This window comes from Ruditapes philippinarum, unplaced genomic scaffold, assembly GCF_026571515.1.
Source record: "Ruditapes philippinarum isolate M1 unplaced genomic scaffold, ASM2657151v2 ctg2655_1_1_1_1, whole genome shotgun sequence".
NCBI lineage: Eukaryota > Metazoa > Mollusca > Bivalvia > Venerida > Veneridae > Ruditapes > Ruditapes philippinarum.
Window position 1 is genome coordinate 33,205 of NW_026854108.1, and position 20,077 is coordinate 53,281.

The 20,077-nt window shown below is 33.5% G+C and overlaps 1 protein-coding gene across 4 annotated transcripts; it reads left to right on the forward strand.

The window, feature by feature from the left end:
- Window positions 1-115: 115 nt before the first annotated feature.
- On the forward strand, window positions 116-12,729 carry LOC132738976 (histone-arginine methyltransferase CARMER-like). Of its 4 annotated transcripts, none has more exons than XM_060726608.1 (13): window positions 116-275; window positions 2,921-3,046; window positions 3,291-3,391; window positions 3,641-3,745; window positions 4,128-4,238; window positions 4,541-4,721; window positions 5,087-5,259; window positions 5,435-5,610; window positions 5,786-5,923; window positions 6,204-6,376; window positions 6,645-6,764; window positions 7,984-8,108; window positions 10,707-12,729. In XM_060726608.1, exons 1-13 carry the CDS (start codon window positions 143-145, stop codon window positions 10,815-10,817), a joined length of 1,773 nt encoding a protein of 590 aa, XP_060582591.1. In that variant the 5' UTR covers window positions 116-142; the 3' UTR covers window positions 10,818-12,729. The 4 variants fall into 4 exon arrangements, with proteins under 4 accessions (XP_060582591.1, XP_060582592.1, XP_060582594.1 ...); XM_060726609.1 differs by having other exon boundaries at window positions 6,645-6,728; XM_060726611.1 differs by lacking the exon at window positions 7,984-8,108.
- Window positions 12,730-20,077: the final 7,348 nt, after the last annotated feature.

Sequence of the window (20,077 nt, forward strand, 5' to 3'; positions counted from 1 at the left end):
ATCACTTACGATTTATAATGCACATTTATGATTATATTTAAGGCCAGCGGATAATTACATTACATTTCAACAGTTTTATCACTTGACCTATTTATGATGATGGACATTTATTCAGCCTCTCTTTCAAATTGCAAATTAGAAAATGGCGACGAAATTTGACAACGTGATCGTTGCCGATCTAAACGAAAATGGCCAATATGATAAAACAAAGGAATTCAGTGCTCAAATTGACATGTCAAGACAAGGAGACAGCGTTGTTCTGTGCATTTATAAAGGTTTTTATTGCCTTATTTCTGCCTGTATTCTGGAAAATATTTTTATTTCAACAGGAACAAAGCCCGCGGTTGAGAGTGGATTTTAATAATTTCTTTAAAAAATTGTTATTGCGCATCATAAACTTTTCAAATAAATTCATTTCAAATTTATTTAATGGCGCCATTTAATTACTTCTAAGAAGTAGAAAAATGTTATTGCAATTTATAGTTTCAAATGTATATGTAATAAGTTTTCGCGATTTTTAATTTATTTATGAAAAATTATATATCTACATCATACCGGTATCATACTGCTTCACAATCAATTCTGATTATGACTAGCAGGCATATGAGCAATTAAAACTACTGTTAACAATATCAAGAGTAAATTAAACTAATAAGCAATACCTTTCTTGGAAAACAGCTATCATTTTAACAGGTCTATGATTTCATGATATTTATGGACTGTCAGTAAATTTATGGATAGTCTATAAATTTAAAGATATTTCAGTCCATAAATTTAGAGATCCTCAATGTTAAATTTGCTGTCTTTAGTTTTACACTAAAGTCCGCAGCTTAAAACAAGTTGTTATATTCATTATTGATTGTTTTTATTAACAAAGGTAATGAGATAAGTTTCATCTTTGTATGATGACTTTGAAAGTTTTGTTAAAAGTGAAAATTGAAAGTCATCAAATTGTTATGAATCTTATTGTACTGTTACATTTAATCATATAATCAGTAAATTTATTCTTATTAACCTGCGGTTTTTGATTTTAATACAACTTATACTATTTTCGCATTAAATGTCTATAAATTTACAGATAGAAAAATCTGTAAAATTATAGATGGTCCATAAATTTACAGACTGTCCGTAAATATCATGAAATCATAGACCTGCTTAAGACAGTGTCTGTGAGATCAGATAGTTCCTAGTCCAAAATATTAGACGTTACATGCTTGTTATAGTTTATGTCGGTCAAGCCTGACGTCTAATAGTTATTGCTCAAAAACGCATAGCATCATAAAAAATTCAAAAAATGTCTATAAAGATGTCTTGCCTTTCAAGCTTTATTCAAAAGCTTATCTTCTTTTCTTTCAATTCTATGCTCAATCATACACAAAAACTCTCAAAACAATGTAGTTATCAATTTAAAATAAATATAAACATCAATCTATTTTTGTCTATCAGCCATACTGGTTAAGCAAGGTGCTTTACAGATTAACCAAATTTTTGAACGGAAAAATATATTTTAAATACACTGACGGGAGTGACAGTGCATGGGTAATTATCTCGTTAAAAAATATTCCGTTAGAATGTTCTGACTCAGTTAAACGCTTGCATTTGAATAAGCCAATCAGATTTGGCGCACTGTATGGCCGCCATTTGTTTATCGGCTGTAAAAGGAATTTAAATACATGAGAGGATTTAATCATGATTTTTCGGATGTGACAGTTAATTATTTTGACAAAAGGTATTTATTTTTTAGTTTTGTTCATAAATAGGTCAAAACCAATGTAAATACACGCTTTCTTAATTGTTTTTCGTTCCGCCCGATTTTCTGGTGGAACATGCTATGGGTTTTTCAGCAATTTCGATATTACGTTGCTTTGCCCAGAAGCAAAAATATCTCAAAGCGACGTCATATTTATAGGACTAAGATAGTTCCATGATTTTGTGAAATAAACATTAGTGTATTATCCAGGAGTTTATATAAGGTTCATTCTGTATTGGATTAGCTTCCAGTTGGACTATATCCTGGAATAGACGTGTCTTGTTGTATTTAGATATATGATATCGTTGAAGGACCAATTTCAGTGACCCTAAGAGTATTTTGACCACAATGTTAAAGAATATTGGGGGAGACTTATTGTCCCCCGCCTTTTCGAAGAAAAAAGGCGGATATAGAAATAGGCTCCGTCCGTCTGTCTGTCCGTCCGTCACACTTTCATATCCGGTCCATAACTTTGTCATTTATCAAAGGAATATGAAATTACTTTGCACAAATATTTGTTATCATAAGACGATGTGTCATGCGCAAAAACCAGACCCCTTCCTCCAGGGTCAAGGTAGCACTTGCTCAATACAAGGTCAACAATGTCTATTTGAGGGTATATGCTTGCCACAATTGTTCACAATAATCAGACGATGTGACATGCGCAACAACCAGTCACCTACCTCCAAGGTCAAGGTCACACTTGGAGGTCAAAGATTTACATAGTCTGTCACAGGGTATATTTTGTGTCCGGTTATAGTTATTATACATGTAGTTGTTCCAATTAACATGTTGACACTTTCATCTTGACATGTTCCTGAAGTGTCACACATTTTGATGATAACAGTTTGATAAACAAACTAATCGCGCATGACCTTTCACATCTGGGCAGCTTATGTATTTATCGCGGCATCTTATTACTTTTAAGTGCACTAGTTGTCAGATATTTTTATCTTACGTTGGCGCCAGTAAAATTCGCCAATTAAAGATTTTATGCGCCAGAATTAATATATTGTGGCATTTGGAGCCATTGGCGAGCAACAGCGGGAACCCTGAGCATCTGACAAGACTTTCTGACTTGGTGTTGACTCTGGGAGTGGGACAGGGACAAATATAGGGCACCAGATGACTTACTGAAGTTATGTATATAAGTTGGGTTTTTTTTTTCAGGGGAAGAGAAGGTGAAATCGGTAATAGTTACTAAAGAAGCTGAGTACTGCCGCTTAGGGAAACAAGCTTTTATTGTCACCTCAGAAGATCAGGAAAGCACACTATTCAAATTTGATAGCATACATAGTAAGAATATATTATTCTAAAGTTTTTTTAATTAAAAAGAAAATTTTGATATATATCAGTAAGACTTTGTGCAGTAGCATTACAAAATTGCAAAGTAAATGTGTGCCTATTTTTGATTTCTATTTCACTTATTTTCTTGTTTTATAGATATTTTGTAAATTTTGCAAAAGTCATTTTAAAAGTAGTAAATTTTGTATTCACTTTGTTCATGGTTCATTGTAAAGAAAATTCTGTTCCATTTCAGATGTGAAGTCATTTCAGTTCAAATTAAAGGAGTTAAAGCAAGGATTGTCATCCATATTTACAGACAGGACAGATGAGGCTTCGGCAGTGCAATATTTTCAGGTAGGTCTTATCAGATACTTCAGTAAGTTACTATCTGATGTATGTCAACACAAGTAGAGTATATAAACAATTTGTATCATGAATGAAAAGTTTGATCCTAGATTTGTTCAATGAAATCAAGTATGTGAAAAACAATTATTTTGATTATAGTTGTATACATGTATACGAAAACTGTTGATGCTCTTAGATATGCTCTTAGATTTTATTTGGTGATTTTGATTTGATAGGATGATTATAATTTTGTTACAGTTCTATGGCTACCTCTCACAGCAGCAGAATATGATGCAAGACTACATACGAACCTCCACATACCAGAGAGCAATGTTGTCAAATATAAATGACTTCTTGGATAAAGTAAATACTAGTTACTACTTTTTCTTCCTTAAAGCAAACATGAAGTAGAACCATATTATAATTTCTTTGATATTTTTTGAGAGTGTCAGAAGTAAGAGTCACCAATCAATCCACAATTTTCATATAGCACTAACTGAAATCATCCCAAAATTAAGTATGTCATTCATTTCTTATAACATGTTATTTGCCCTGAGCACGTACGACTTAGTTAACGATAAGAGTATAAAGATAAAATTGTCATTGTCTTCACATCAGAGTATCGAAAGACATTTGTTGTTTTTTCAAAGTTGCTGAAAACCTTGAATTTTCTCTAAGTTTTTTTCTCTCACATGTACACTATTAATACTTTTACTTGAGTAACAGTTCATGTTATGAATACCAGGTGGTGCTGGATGTAGGAGCTGGGTCTGGAATCTTGTCATTTTTTGCCTTACAAGCTGGAGCACGAAAAGTTTATGCCATAGAAGCCAGTAACATGGCAGAATATTGTGAGGTAATTGTTACATATTGTACATATATACATTTCAAAACTTTCGTATTTTGTTTCATTTAAAGTAATGTATAATTGTAGCTTATTGTGTAATAACTCTTTCTTAATTTGGACCTTTCTCCTTTCACAAAAGTTTTTATAACTATAAAAAAAATCACTTTTCCAAAATGAATCTGCTCTTCTATAATGTTATAATAACCAGTAGTTAAAGTTCTAATTAGTGAACTTTATACACCATTAAAAGTATTTTATAGTTGCAATGTTGGATCAGAAATGAAATGGGAAATTATCTTGGTTTTTTACAGCAACTGGTGCGGCACAACAAACTTCAAGATAAGATTATTGTTATACCAGGAAAGGTTGAGGAGGTTTCTTTACCAGAAAAAGTGGATACAATCATATCAGAACCTATGGGCTATATGCTCTTCAATGAACGTATGCTGGAAAGCTTTTTACATGCAAAAAAATGGTTAAAGCCTAAAACAGGTATAAGAATTTAAATCTCTTTTTGAAATGTTACTAAAATGTCTTTGAGCTCACCATAGTGTAATTAAAGGAAAGCTCTGTGTTATCAGTCATGTGTTGTCAATATTTAACTTGTTGACACCCAAGAGGTCAAAACTGGAGATTCACATTTTTCTGCCAGCTAATCTTTGCAAGTAACTTTGTTACATTGACTATTAATTAAAAAAGGAAATATGTTTTACACAAGTATTGATTCAGAGTGTAAGGAAATTTGTTGTTAAGAACATTGTGCATAATTTCTTTGAATATTGTATGAAAATGTAATATTTTGTATTAGTATGTTTTCAAATATCAACTGACTAAGATTATAAATGTTGTAATTACAGGTAAAATGTACCCGACACAAGGAGATCTGCATGTTGCACCATTCACAGATGAAGCATTGTATATGGAACAATTTTCTAAAGCAAATTTCTGGTATCAGGAGTCATTTCATGGCATAAATCTCACAAGTTTACGTGATGCTGCTGTCGAAGAATACTTTAAACAACCTATAGTTGTAAGACTTTGTTTTGAACAGTATTTTATTGTACAATTTATGATTTCTTAATGTTTAATTTGTCAATAATTTGTCTGATCTTGAAAATATATGTTAAACACAACTGTTACTTTTAATAGACTTATTTTGTTATCTTGATCGTTTTTCAATGCTTTTCTCTCTCTTTTTTTTCCAGGACACATTTGATATACGAATGTGTTTAGCAAAGTCATTAAAACACACGGTAGACTTTTTAACAGCAGATGAAACTGATTTACATGTGATAGAAATTCCATTGAATTTTACTATACACCAAACTGGTCTGGTACACGGACTGGCATTCTGGTTTGATGTGGCATTCCTTGGAACAGTGTAAGTTACCATAATGAAATAAAAATTTAAATATTCTTTAAAACATGTCTTTAATCCGGTACTATTTTTATACTCTGACATCCATTTATGCTATGTGTATATATTTTGCTTTATTCAACTATTTGTTTCTATTTGTTGTTTTCATGAAATTACCATTTGTAATCTTTGTTTTCAGAACACCAGTATGGTTGTCAACAAGTCCCACAGAAACATTAACACATTGGTACCAGGTTCGATGCTTGGTTCAAACACCAGTCCTAGTGAAGCAGGGACAAAGCCTCACAGGAAAGTGTCTTCTCAGGTGTAATAAAAGGTAGGGTTTATCATAAAATATCAGTTAGTTTAGTTATTTGTTTATTAGAAATGTTGATAGCATGTGTGATACTGTGTGATCCAAGTTCGAGCCAACAATGTTAAAGTGTATGTTAATAAAGGCCTTGAATTTTATTCCATTTATAACCAACAAGGACAGGCTGCACTAACTTTATCTCAACTCGATTTTTTTTTTTTGTAACAAGAGTAATATATAAAAGGAATACTCTTAAAAAAAGAACTAAACATATAAATGAACTAAAGTTATTTTTCAAATTTAGGCAAAGCTACGATGTTGATATTGAGCTGAATATCCCGGGAACTACAAGTATCTCCAAAAACAGTCTCGATCTCAAGAATCCATTCTTCCGCTACACGGGTCAAACGCCAGCAGCACAGCCTGGCACACAAACACAGTCCCCCAGTGATGCTTACTGGAACACATTAATGACAGGTAAGGCAATATATATTAGTATTTATCAAATTAAAACCCATTTCTCCCCGTCTTGTGAAAATTTATCTTTTTTTGTTTGAAAGGGAGATCACTTCTTCCCCATTTCCTTTTTGGCTAGTTTGTTCAATGCTTATTTGTTGTTTCTTTGCACAAGAAACTTAATATTAATTGCTTAGTACTGGTTGTTATTTGATGTTAAAGCTTCTTACACAATCATAATTTAATAACTTGTGTATCAACTAATATTCTATAATGTTTTACTGTACAGGTCAGAACTACAATACTATTGGTGCTCTTAATGGCGGTATGATGAACGGAGTGATTGGTGACACAAACACATTACAGTTACAAGGTCAGATACAGTTAACGTCTAATTATTTACCAATGTGTAAGTACATATATATGTACACAATATTTACCACTGCTTGGATATATGTAGAATTAAAGAGTAGATAGATAGAATCATGTGCTTGTCAATGATGCAGTGAAACATGAAACCATGTGTGTAACAGTATGAACAGATTTCTTTAAGCTTCATACTTTTTGAAGTCACAGTAAGTTGTACTATGCACATTAGAATTGAGAAAATCATAAGGCATGAATTTAGTTTTGATTTTGATGAGTGCAAGGTCACCCTCAAAGGCTGCTGTGTACAAACTTGTAAGTAAAAATTTCATGTCTGAACATACATTTTATGCTACAATTATGGAGTCTTGAACCTTTTAATAGTCTCATCTAGTTTAATATGTATATGGCACTATTAGAAAATAATTAACCTGCAAGAGAAGAGTCTGTAGTTACATCACTTTGTAGAAGATAATATATCATAGTGTCATTTGGCATTTCATTCATGTTTACATCAAGACTTAGTGTGTTTGTTTTTTGTGAATTTTAAAGGCATGTAATTGTAGTAAATTAGATTATATGATACAAACTGAAAATACACATTACCAACACTCCTTATGTTTATAAACAACAAGTTAATGTATATATCCAAATTGGAATAAATCTCTTCCTGGCTACTGAAAATAAAGTAGTAAAGATGAGAGGTGACTGTTACATATATTTATAATTATGCACTCTGTAAAACTAAGATACATTTGCTAGGACAGTTGTTTTGTGGTTGATAGGGGCATCCTGCTAAATTACTTATACTGGTAAGTAATGCATATTCTGATACATAACCAGACACTATGTTAGTGCAGTTTATAATTTAACATTAAATATGTCTGGAAACCTGAAAGCCCAAAGTGCTCTTCATATATTAAGTGGGATGGGGGGAAAAAAAGACCCAAAAAATGTGAAAAAGATTTTTATGCCTGATTAGGGATGTTACACTACCCTATGTCATTTTGAGTTGGAAAACAATCCAATGGAAAGCAATAGAGTGAAAAAAACAGCATAATTTCATTGTTAAAAAGAACAATTTAAGGGGGTTAAAGGACTGGGAAATTTTATGTTTAGTTGCTACACTGGTACTAATGAGTACTGAATGATAAGTATCTTTCTGAAAATTTAATTGTCTGTTAGCAAATATATCGAGCGTTTTACAGTAGTGTATTCTACTCTTATAGAAAGCTCATACACATTATTTACTGTTGTTTTAGCTGGTGCCCCTATCAATCCTGGTAGCATTCCAAGTGTTCTAAACCTGGCTGTCAACAGCTCTGCCAACCGAACGTCAATAGGTGGGGGAATCAGCCCTATTAACTTCTCAAATACACAGCCACAGGTGTGTAATCAATGCATGTTTTCAGTTGTATCCCGACATTTGTTTTTTGTTTTATTTGGTAAAAAAATAATACTAGGAAGAAATCTCCGATGTTATACTTTTGGCATTATTTAAATGTTTACACACACATAATTATATATGTATGGAAAAGATCTAGTGCAGAATAATTCAAGATGGAGATATAACTTTAATTCAACCTTTATTTCATACACAACAGTTGTTTCGTTCATGTATAGTAATCAACAAAAGTTTCAGGCGTAAAGGAAATAAGTTGTTTTAATTTGTCCAATTAAAGCTAGTGAGGTTTTCCCTTTTTTGACATCAATCAAGTACTATGATACATAATTGTACTGAAGTCATACAAGCCATGATTTCTAGACTGCTTTCAGGGACATATATTTCATCAGGGATTAGGGAAGGGTAGTCATTGAGATAAACAAGTAAATTGTTTATAAGATTTACATCGTGGCTAACATTCTAGTTCATTTTGGTATTAAGATTATTATTGAAATTTTAACTGTTTTTACTGGGTCAAAAATTTTCTTTTCTTTAGTAATTTTCATTCTTGTGACAAAGACAGATGTCTGGCATTTTATGGCATGTATGACTTGTAGATTTTTACTTTTATAAACTAACTTGAGAATGTTGAACAGATTATTAACATGTTTTTCTTTAGATTCAGTAGTGAATAAATTTAGCATAATTATTTGCAAAATAACACTGAATATCATCTTATCGTAATTGTAATGTTGATGGTCTTTCTTTCTAAGAAAGTTTTATTATTAATGTATTTTTTGTAGGCTCAAATTTGCATTTATTATTATGCCCCCATTTCGAAGAAAAGGGGGTATATTGCTTTGCACTTGTCGGTCCGTCGGTCCGTAGACCAAATGGTTTCCGAGTGATAACTAAAGAACCCTTAGGCCTAGGAACTTCAAACTTGGTATGGTGATTGGTCATGACAAGTAGATGACCCCTATTGATTTTGGGGTTAAGGGGTCAAAGGTCAAGGTCACATTGACCTTGTAGGTAAAAACGGTTTCCGATCAATAACGAAAGAACCCTTAGGCCTAGGGACTTCAAACTTGATATGGTGATTGGTCATGATCAGTAGATGACCCCTATTGATTTTGGGGTCAAGGGGTCAAAGGTCAAGGTCACATTGACCTCTTAGGTAAAAACAGTTTCCGATCAATAACTAAAGAACCCTTAGGCCTAGGAACTTCAAACTTGGTATGGTGATTGGTCATGATCAGTAGATGACCCCTATTGATTTTGGGGTCAAGGGGTCAAAGGTCAAGGTCACATTGACCTCTTGGGTAAAAACAGTTTCCGATCAATAACTAAAGAACCCTTAGGCCTAGGAACTTCAAACTTGGTATGGTGATTGGTCATGACCAGCAGATGACCCCTATTGATTTTAGGGTTAAGGGGTCAAAGGGCAAGGTCACATTGACCTTGTAGGTAAAATTGCTTTCCGATCAAATAACTTAAGAACCCTTAGGCCTAGGAACTTCAAACTTGGTATGGTGATTGGTCATGACCAGCAGATGACCTATTGTTTTTGGGGTCAAGGGGTCAAAGGTCATGTAACATTGACCTTGTAGGTAAAAACTGTTTCCGATCAATTAACTAAAAACGCTTAGGCCTAGGAACTTCAAACTTTGTGTGATGATTGGTGGTGACCAGCAAATGATCCCTATTGAGTTTTTGGTCAAGGGGTCAAAGGTCAAGGTCACATTGACCTTGTAAGTAAAAACGGTTTCTGATCAGTAACTGAAAAACGCTTAGGCCTAGGAACTTCAAACTTGGTATGGTGATTTTTCATGACCAGCAGATTACCCCTATTGATTTTGGGATCAAGGGGTCAAAGGTCAAGGTCACATTGACCTTGTAAGTAAAAACGGTTTCTGATCAATAACTAAAGAACGCTTCGGCCTAGGAACTTCAAACTTGGCATAGTGATTGGTCATGACCAGCAGATGACCCCTATTGATTTTGGGGTCAAAGGTCAAGGTCACATTGACCTTGTATGTTAAAACGGTTTCGGATCAATAATAAAAGAACCCTTAGGCCTAGGAACTTCAAACTTGGCATGGTGATTAGTCATGACCAGCAAATGACCCCTATTGATTTTGGGGTCAAGGGGTCAAAGGTCAAGGTCACATTGACCTTGTAGGTAAAACGGTTTCTGATCAATTAACTAAAAACGCTTAGGCCTAGGAACTTCAAACTTTGTATGATGATTAGTCTTGACCAGCAGATGACCCCTATTGAGTTTTGGGTCAAGGGGTCAAAGGTCAAGGTCATGACCAGTAGATACTTGATAACCCTTATTAATTGTTTGATCACTGGGTCAGAAGTCATGCATAATTACCTTATCACATGAATAATTGGCTGCTGATAGGGGGCATACATGTTTTACAAACATATCTTGTTATGATAACATTTTTGATTGAGCCTTGGATATTTTATCATTGGTAATAATTACTTGAATTGATAACATATTGCATAAGTCATTAGTGAGAAAATACTTTCCTTATAGTAGTATTATTGAAAAAATTAATAAAAAATATTTTCTCTTCTTTCAACTTTCAGAACGTTATTACGGGAACGTACAGCCAATATCCAATCAGTAGTCAGTTCATGATCGGAGATTATGTGACACCAGGAAATCTTGTACCATTAAGTGAACAGAACAAGAGCTGAATTGTTGCTCATATAGTGTTCTTAGTGCTTTGATAATCTATGTTGTGCTCATTATCCTGTAGTGTATAAATAGATCACAATTTAGTTCTCATGGCTTCATTTTGGTGTTGTGATTATTCTCATCAGATCAAAGGTCTACAAAAACATTCTTAAAGAATGCCTGTAGGTGTTCAGCAGATCTACTTCATACTTGACACACTGAGAAGAGACAGTGTAATCATCATTTGTTGTATATCAAACACCAAAAAGTGATTTACAAAGCAGTAGGACTTCTGTCCTATATATTATATATGATTTTATGCACTATGTGCAGGACAAGTTTACAAAATTATATTCTTGGCATTGACATTAAACTACAAATGCTGCCATAGAATGTATAATGTCAGGAATATATTGAGAGTTTGTCAACTTGATGTAGGACCATCTCAAAAGATAAAAATACGCACAATGAAATAAAAAGTTTGCTCCATAAACTAAAAGGTGTTACTGTGCTCAAGGTTTAAAGAATAAATGTAAGATAATGATATCATATTGACAGCTAGCTTACTTTGTAATCATAAAGTAATCTTCTAATGAAATTATGGAACACTAATGTACTATATTGTATTATGTTTTAATTTTATTAAATCAAGCAAATGTCATGATTAAATTCTCTTATAATATTTACAACTTTACATGTAAAATTTGTATTTTGTGGTTATAAAAGATCTTAGGTAAACAAAAAGAAACAATAATCTGTTAATATTCTTTATTTTTTTTTTTTTTTTCCCAAAATTATGCAAATTTTGTTTGGATGGATATTACTGACATGATCTTAAAAAGTGTAAATTGGCATAAATTGATACATGAAACTATTTTATTAAGTTTTTTCCCCATATTAACCCATGCCACCAGTGCAGATCAAGATCACAGGCACCTCTGTGTCTTCTGATTTAATGGTCTTAAGTCTGTTTGCTATTCAGTCTGGACATATTTTAGATATTTTTACCTAAAAATATGGAGTGGTTTAGACCATGCTGAAAAATAGACAATTTAAGATACTGTATGTAGTAGGGGTTAAGATTTCCATTAAATGGTCATCCATTCCATTGCTTTGTAATTCAAATCACAATTATTTATGGAAAGTTTTCTCATTTAACAATGGTTTGTAATGTAAAAGAAAATTTGTAAATGTGACACTATTATGATTGAAATGATTTTTATCATATGATAATATACTTGGGCTATTTTGATTGTTTTATTTGTTCATTAATTGTAATCTTATTGTAAGATTTATACTGTACAAGGATAGTTCTGAAGTGGAAAATGGTTAAACAAATGATCAGTCAATCAGCAGTATTGATTTATTTATTTAGGTCATAATTATAAGAGTTACTAAAATGAAGTGAACCGGATTAAATACTACCAGTACTTGCCAGTTTTCCATTGATGCTCAATTGGAAGATAAAGAAGGGTTTATTTCAGGAGTATGTTTTTGTAGGACTTGTATCCATCTGAAAAAATATATGCTTTGTAGGATTCCACAAGGCCAAAATATTCAAGTGTCATTTGTCCTAGTAAAGTAAGAAAGTGGAAAACCTGTTTTAAATTGAAGGGGGGGGGCACCTTTACTATGATTTTAGTGTCATAATTTTACTTGACATACAGATTCCATCTAAAGAAATATTAAAGTATATGCCTAATACAGATAATCATTTTTTTAATGAATTAAATGTACATGTATATAAGTGAACTGGAAAATGTTAGAAAAACAACTTTTTTTTTTTGGGTGAACACCGTTCAAGAAACTGTTGCTGCTGTCCAACAGAGAGAAAAAATGTTTTGAATGTCTCAAATGTAATGTAACTTTAATGATATATCTACTTTAAGAATAATTGTAATATACATGGATCAACTAAAACAATTCAATTTATATCTTGTTTGTTGTTTGTAATACCTTAGTGTTCTGTATTATGTTCTCACTGCTGTAGTTTTGAGCTGCGCTTGCATCTTCAGATTCTTTAATGTGAGAAAGCTATCCAGCTAGCTTGGGTGCCGGTTTGTGCAGAGGGGCACCTGAAGTCTTCCTCCATCACTAAAGCTGGAAAGTCGCCATATGACCTATATTGTGTTGGTGCGACATGAAACCAAATTAAAGAGGAAAAAAAGCGTATAAATCCTTAGTCTACCAATTATATAGTCTGCAGCAGTTAATTTCCCTGATTAGTACAGTAGCATAGCATGACACTAAGTTATTGAAAGAGAAATGGCCAGATTGTTGAATCAACAAGTTTCCATGGACCTATTTCCCCCCCTAAAAATATGCGAGCTAAAAGATTTTCAGCCAGTTTGTTTTTGAAGAAAAAGTTTAGATATTGTGAATGCTGCATCATCATCTTTGTTGTTGTGCACAAACTTCTAATGTAGGTGAATAGTTGAACAATTTAAAATGTATCAATTTGAAACTTTGAATGCTTGCTTAATAGGCAGGTGTTAGACAAACAGCATTATTCTGGAAGCTGTATTTTTATTATGCTCCCCGAAAAATTTCGGGGGAGCATATAGTCGGCGCCTTGTCCGTCCGTCCGTCCGTTTTCTTGTCCGGAGCATAACTTGAAAACACTTGGAGATAATTTGTTTAAACTTCATACAGTGGTAGAGGGCATTGAGGGGGAGTGCAGTGTTAAAGAACCATAACTCTATTTTGCCCGGTTTTTAGCTCACCTGTCACAAAGTGACAGGGTGAGCTTTTGTGATCGCTTTTCGTCCGGCGTCCGTCCGTCGTCCGTCCGTAAACTTTTGCTTTAAATCACATCTCCTCATAAACCACTGAGCCAATTTCATCCAAACTTCACAGGAATGTTCCTTTGGTGGTCACCTTTAAAAATTGTTCAAAGAATTTAATTCCATGCAGAACTCTGGTTGCCATGGCAACCGAAAGAAAAATCTTTAAATATCTTCTTTTAAACAACCCTAAGAGCTAGAGCTTAGATATTTGGCATGAAACATCTTCTAATGAGTGTCTACCAAGTTTGTTCAAATAAAAGCCCTGGGGTCAAAATTGGCCCCGCCCCGGGGGGTCATTGATTTTCCCTATATGCATATAGTAAAAACTTAAAAAATCTTCTTTTAAAGAACCCAAAAAGCTAGAGCTAAGATAATTGGCATGAAACATCTTCTAGTGAATGTCTACCAAGTTTGTTGAAATAAAAGCCCTGGGGTCAAAATTGGCCCTGCCCCGGGGGGTCATTGATTTTTCCTATATGCATATAGTAAAAACTTAAAAAATCTTCTTTTAAAGAACTGTAAGAGCTAGAGCTTAGATATTTGGCATGAAACATCTTCTAGTGAATGTCTACCAAGTTTGTTCAAATAAAAGCCCTGGGGTCCAAATTGGCCCCGCCCCAGGGGGTCATTGATTTTCCCTATTTGCATAAAGTAAAAACTTAAAAAATCTTCTTTTAAAGAACCCAAAAAGCTAGAGCTAAGATAATTGGCATGAAACATCTTCTAGTGAATGTCTACCAAGTTTGTTCAAATAAAAGCCCTGGGATCAAATTGGCCCCGCCCCGGGGGGTCATTGATTTTCCCTATATGCATATAGTAAAAACTTAAAAAATCTTCTTTTAAAGAACCGTAAGAGCTAGAGCTTAGATATTTGGCATGAAACATCTTCTAGTGAGTGTCTACCAAGTTTGTTCAAATAAAAGCCCTGGGGTCAAAATTGGCCCCGCCCCAGGGGGTCATTGATTTTCCCTATATGCATATAGTAAAAACTTAAAAAATCTTCTTTTAAAGAACTGTAAGAGCTAGAGCTAAGATATTTGGCATGGAACATCTTCTAGTGAGTGTCTACCAAGTTTGTTGAAATAAAAGCCCTGGGGTCAAAATTGGCCCTGCCCCGGGGGGTCATTGATTTTCCCTATATGCATATAGTAAAAACTTAAAAAATCTTCTTTTAAAGAACTGTAAGAGCTAGAGCTTAGATATTTGGCATGAAACATCTTTTAGTGAATGTCTACCAAGTTTGTTCAAATAAAAGCCCTGGGGTCAAAATTGGCCCCGCCCCAGGGGGTCATTGATTTTCCCTATATGCATATAGTAAAAACTTAAAAATCTTCTTTTAAAGAACCCAAAAAGCTAGAGCTAAGATATTTGGCATGAAATACTTCTAGTGAATGTCTACCAAGTTTGTTCAAATAAAAGCCCTGGGGTCAAAATTGGCCCCGCCCTGGGGGGTAATTGATTTTCCCTATATGCATATAGTAAAAACTTAAAAAATCTTCTTTTAAAGAGCCAGAAGAGCTAGAGCTTAGATATTTGGCATAAAACATCTTCTAGTGAATGTCTAACAAGTTTGTTCAAATAAAAGCCCTGGGGTCAAAATTGGCCCCGCCCCAGGGGGTCATTGATTTTTCCTATATGCATATAGTAAAAACTTAAAAAATCTTCTTTTAAAGAACTGTAAGAGCTAGAGCTTAGATATTTGGCATAAAACATCTTCTAGTGAATGTCTACCAAGTTTGTTCAAATAAAAGCCCTGGGGTCAAAATTGGCCCCGCCCCAGGGGGTCATTGATTTTCCCTATTTGCATAAAGTAAAAACTTAAAAAATCTTCTTTTAAAGAACCCAAAAAGCTAGAGCTAAGATAATTGGCATGAAACATCTTCTAGTGAATGTCTACCAAGTTTGTTCAAATAAAAGCCCTGGGATCAAATTGGCCCCGCCCCGGGGGGTCATTGATTTTCCCTATATGCATATAGTAAAAACTTAAAAAATCTTCTTTTAAAGAACAGTAAGAGCTAGAGCTTAGATATTTGGCATGAAACATCTTCTAGTGAGTGTCTACCAAGTTTGTTCAAATAAAAGCCCTGGGGTCAAAATTGGCCCCGCCCCAGGGGGTCATTGATTTTCCCTATATGCATATAGTAAAAACTTAAAAAATCTTCTTTTAAAGAACCCAAAGAGCTAGAGCTTAGATATTTAGCATGAGACATGTTCTAATGGGTGTCTACCAAGTATGTTCAAATAAAAGCCCTGGGGTCAAAACTGGCCCCGCCCCGGGGGTCATTGATTTTCCTTATATACATAGCAAAATCTTCTTTGAAAAAACCCAAATAACTAGAGTTTAGATATTAATCATGAAACATCTTTAAGTAAATATCTACAAAGTTTGTTCAAATAAAAGCCCAGGGGTCAAAACTGGCCCTGCCCGAGGGATGTCATTGTTTTTAACTATATGTGTATAGTAAAAACTTAAAAAATCTTCTTTTAAAAAACCCAATGAGCTAGAACTTAGATGTTTTGCATGAAACATCTTCTTATGGGTGTCTACCAAGTCTGTTCAAATAAACAAATAAAAGCCCTTGGGTAAAAATTGGGCCAGGGGGCGGGGGACGGGGGCTATATACAGGTGAGCGACCTCAGGGCCATCATGGCCCTCTTGTTGAATTATCTCCCCTTATAGAAAAATCTTGTCCGGGGCATAACTCTAAAACTATAAGAGATATCAACATGAAACTTTGTAGGTGAATAGATCTCAATGGGTAGATGTGCAGTGCATAAGAACAATTACTCTTTTTGTCCTAATTTTGGAGTAATTGCCCTTTGTTAATTTCAACACTTTGAACTTTGTCCGGAACATAACTCTAAAACTATAAGAGATATCAAGATGAAACATTGTAGGTAGATAGATCTCATTGAGTAGAAGTGCAGTGCAAAAGAACCATAACTCTGTTAAGCCTCATTTTTGAATTATCTCCCCTTATAGAAAAATCTTGTCCGGGGCATAACTCTAAAACTATAAGAGATATCAACATGAATCTTTGTAGGTGAATAGATCTCAATGGGTAGATGTGCAGTGCATAAGAACAATAACTCTTTTTGACCTAATTTTGGAGTTATTGCCCTTTGTTAATTTCAACACTTTGAACTTTGTCCGGAACATAACTCTTAAACTATAAGAGATATCAAGATGAAACATTGTAGGTAGATAGATCTCATTAAGTAGAAGTGCAGTGCAAAAGAACCATAACTCTGTTAAGCCTCATTTTTGAATTATCTCCCCTTATAGAAAAATCTTGTCCGGGGCATAACTCCAAAACTATAAGAGATATTAACATGAAACTTTGTAGGTGAATAAATCTCAATGGGTAGATGTGCAGTGCATAAGAACAATAACTCTTTTTGTCCTAATTTTGGAGTTATTGCCCTTTGTTAATTTTAACACTGAACTTTGTCCGGAACATAACTCTAAAATTATAATAGATATCAAGATGAAACATTGTAGGTAGATAGATCTCATTGAGTAGAAGTGCAGTGCAAAAAACCATAACTCTGTTAAGCCTCATTTTTGAATTATCTCCCCTTTTAGAAAAATCTTGTACTGGACATAGCTGTAAAACTATAAGAGATATCAACATGAATCTTTGTAGGTGAATAGATCTCAATGGGTAGATGTGCAGTGCATGAGAATCATAACTCTGCCTTGCCTAATTCTGGAGTTATTGCCATTTGTTTATTTTTACTTTTTGAAGTTGTCCGGAACATAACTCGGAAACCATAAGAGATATCAACAAGAAACTTTGTAAGTTGATAGATAACAGTGATTAGAAGTGCAGTGCAAAGAACAGTAACTCTGCTTTTCCTAATTTTGGAATTATTGCACTTTGACCTTTTTCCAGGGACATAACTCTGAAACTACAAGAGGTGTACTTTCCTGTGTCCAAAACCTATTCGGGGAGCATCACCCGGCTCAAACCGGGCTCTTGTTGGAGTTTTACCCCTTTTCAACTCTAATAAGACTTTCTTTTAGAATAAAGATTTCAAAACTGTAAAAGGTATCACATGAAACTTGGAATACTTGTTCATCTTAACAAGGCACAGTTGTTAAGACAGCAGGAGTTATTCTGAAAGTTATATATATGAAGTTACGCCCCTTTTTAACTTAGAATATTTCTGAAAAAGTAAGAAAGATATCAGTGTGAAACTTCATAAGGTGCAGTTGTAAAACAAGGTTCATTATCCTGTTGGCAATATATTAGAGTTATGCTCCTTTTAAACGATGAATTTTAGTAAAAATTGCCTATGTAGAATGATTTCAAAAGTATGATAGGCAACAACATAAATCATGGAATGACAAGGCAGTTTTTTTGTTGTTTTTTTAAAGGTGTATTTAGAGTTACCGGTAAGCCCCCATTTTAACTTTTAGAAGGGCGATTTCAAAATTATCAAAGCTTTCAACTCGAAACTTTTTATACAATGTACTTGATAATCATGACGAGGCACAGCTGTAACACAAGGGACTTTATTCTAAAAGCAATACTTACAACTCCTTTTTAAACTTGCAATATTTATGAAAAATAGATATTGATAGTGGTTACCCTTTATAGATGAGCATTGACAATGCATGCAGTGCTCTTGTTCAGAACTAGAAAATCACCTTGCATCCATACTTTCAAGTACTCTTATAATTAGCTTCACTATCTGGTGAGTTGTCAGGGCTATCCTACCCACCTGGGCGTCCCTGAAACACTAGTTATGTGAGAAAATTATTATACAACTTCATATCTATAGTCTGTCCCACCAAATTTGAATATTCCATTTTTTATTAAATATAATAGTGAAATCATTTAAATTAATGTCATGTTAATCCTGACATCAATATCTCTAGGCATGTTTTTCATTTTTTCCATAAAGTCAGTAATATGGTCAAAATGTTAAAATTATATTTTTCCCGTTGACTAACGTTGTAACCTTGACTAACGTTATTTCAAAATGGCGGCGCCCATACAGACGTCATTTAGGGTTCGTCTCACAATAAGCGTGAAATGTACTCGGTAATTATAAAAAATATATTATTCTTATTTATTTATTGATCAATAACTAAATGTTATCATTAAAATGCAAAATGAGAACAAATTTGTGTCAAAAATGCAATTTTACTGGCAAACCATTATTTAAAATAATCCAAATCATTTGAAGTGAAATATCAGTAACCGTTTTATAAATTGGGACACGCAAATATTTATATAGTAACCATGATATACTGTTGTATTTTATATTCTTTTTAAGTGAAAAAGAGCAATGAAGTGATTTGATTAGATAGTTTTTCAATCAAGCGCTTATCTTGAATACCGCAACGCGTCGTAAGGGAACGAGAAACACTAGCTAGAAGACTGAAAAAATGGTTCTTCGCTAATGTTTAATTAACATAATTCTATAGTTGTCTGAATACTGTCCATTAGTATGTATCACGTCTATTTAAAAATAATTAAATTAACCAGGTCCGATGGGATACAAAAATATGTTACCCTTCTTATTTCGGGTGCGATGTTCGTGCGTTAAAACTTTTCGTAGGTTTTAACTTTCACAACAGAAACCTGACGTATAAATCGCCAACAAATATATAGCATTAGCATGCAAATCTGACAAGAAATATATAGAAAGGGGAACTGATTTACTATATGTTTAGTATTGTTTTGCACAGTGTCTACTTTAATTAACTAGCTCATTTGCTAATGAGAGAACATAGACTCGCGTGCGAGGAAAAATGTAAATTATAAGAATATAAAAATGCTTTCTAGTTTGAGCAACCAAACGTTGGCCTATACACTTTAAGCTTGTAAATACAGATTAATTTTCCGTCTCATAATTTAACAAAATGTCCAGAAATACCGGCAGTGTTTGATATTATTAAGAATAAGATTGAATTGGAGCGTTTAATCAAGGACAATAAGTTAATTTTTTTTGTAGACTCAAAGTGTTACATACTAGCTATGTTAATATGAAGGGGATATCGAGTCAAAGAGAAACACAGAGTGATGTCCTAAATAATTATAGCCTTCCTAAAATTTGAAAATATTCAGAGAAAATAACACCGCATAGGGTATATTTTGTAGCTAAAAGAGTAGGATTTACAGAACTCTTGAATAACGAGATAATTTGAAGGGAAATTATTTCTGAGAAATATATAAAATAGTTTAAAAACATAAAGTCAAAACGAAGGTTATATGTGAATTAATGGAAGAGGTATTCTGTCATATAGATTCATGCCATTAAGTGTGTTTAAAATTATTTAAATGTTATCAAAAGTTTTATTGTTAATATATGAATTGAAGGTGTACTTTTAACAATTACTGCAAAATCTGGGTACTGTATACAAAAATTATTTTAAATGCCATCAAGACAAATTTATCTCGCTTAAAATTATCTTTATGAGGTTACATATGCCTAACCGCCCTCTGCCAATGCCGCAACTGGAATCATCCATAAAAAGCGCG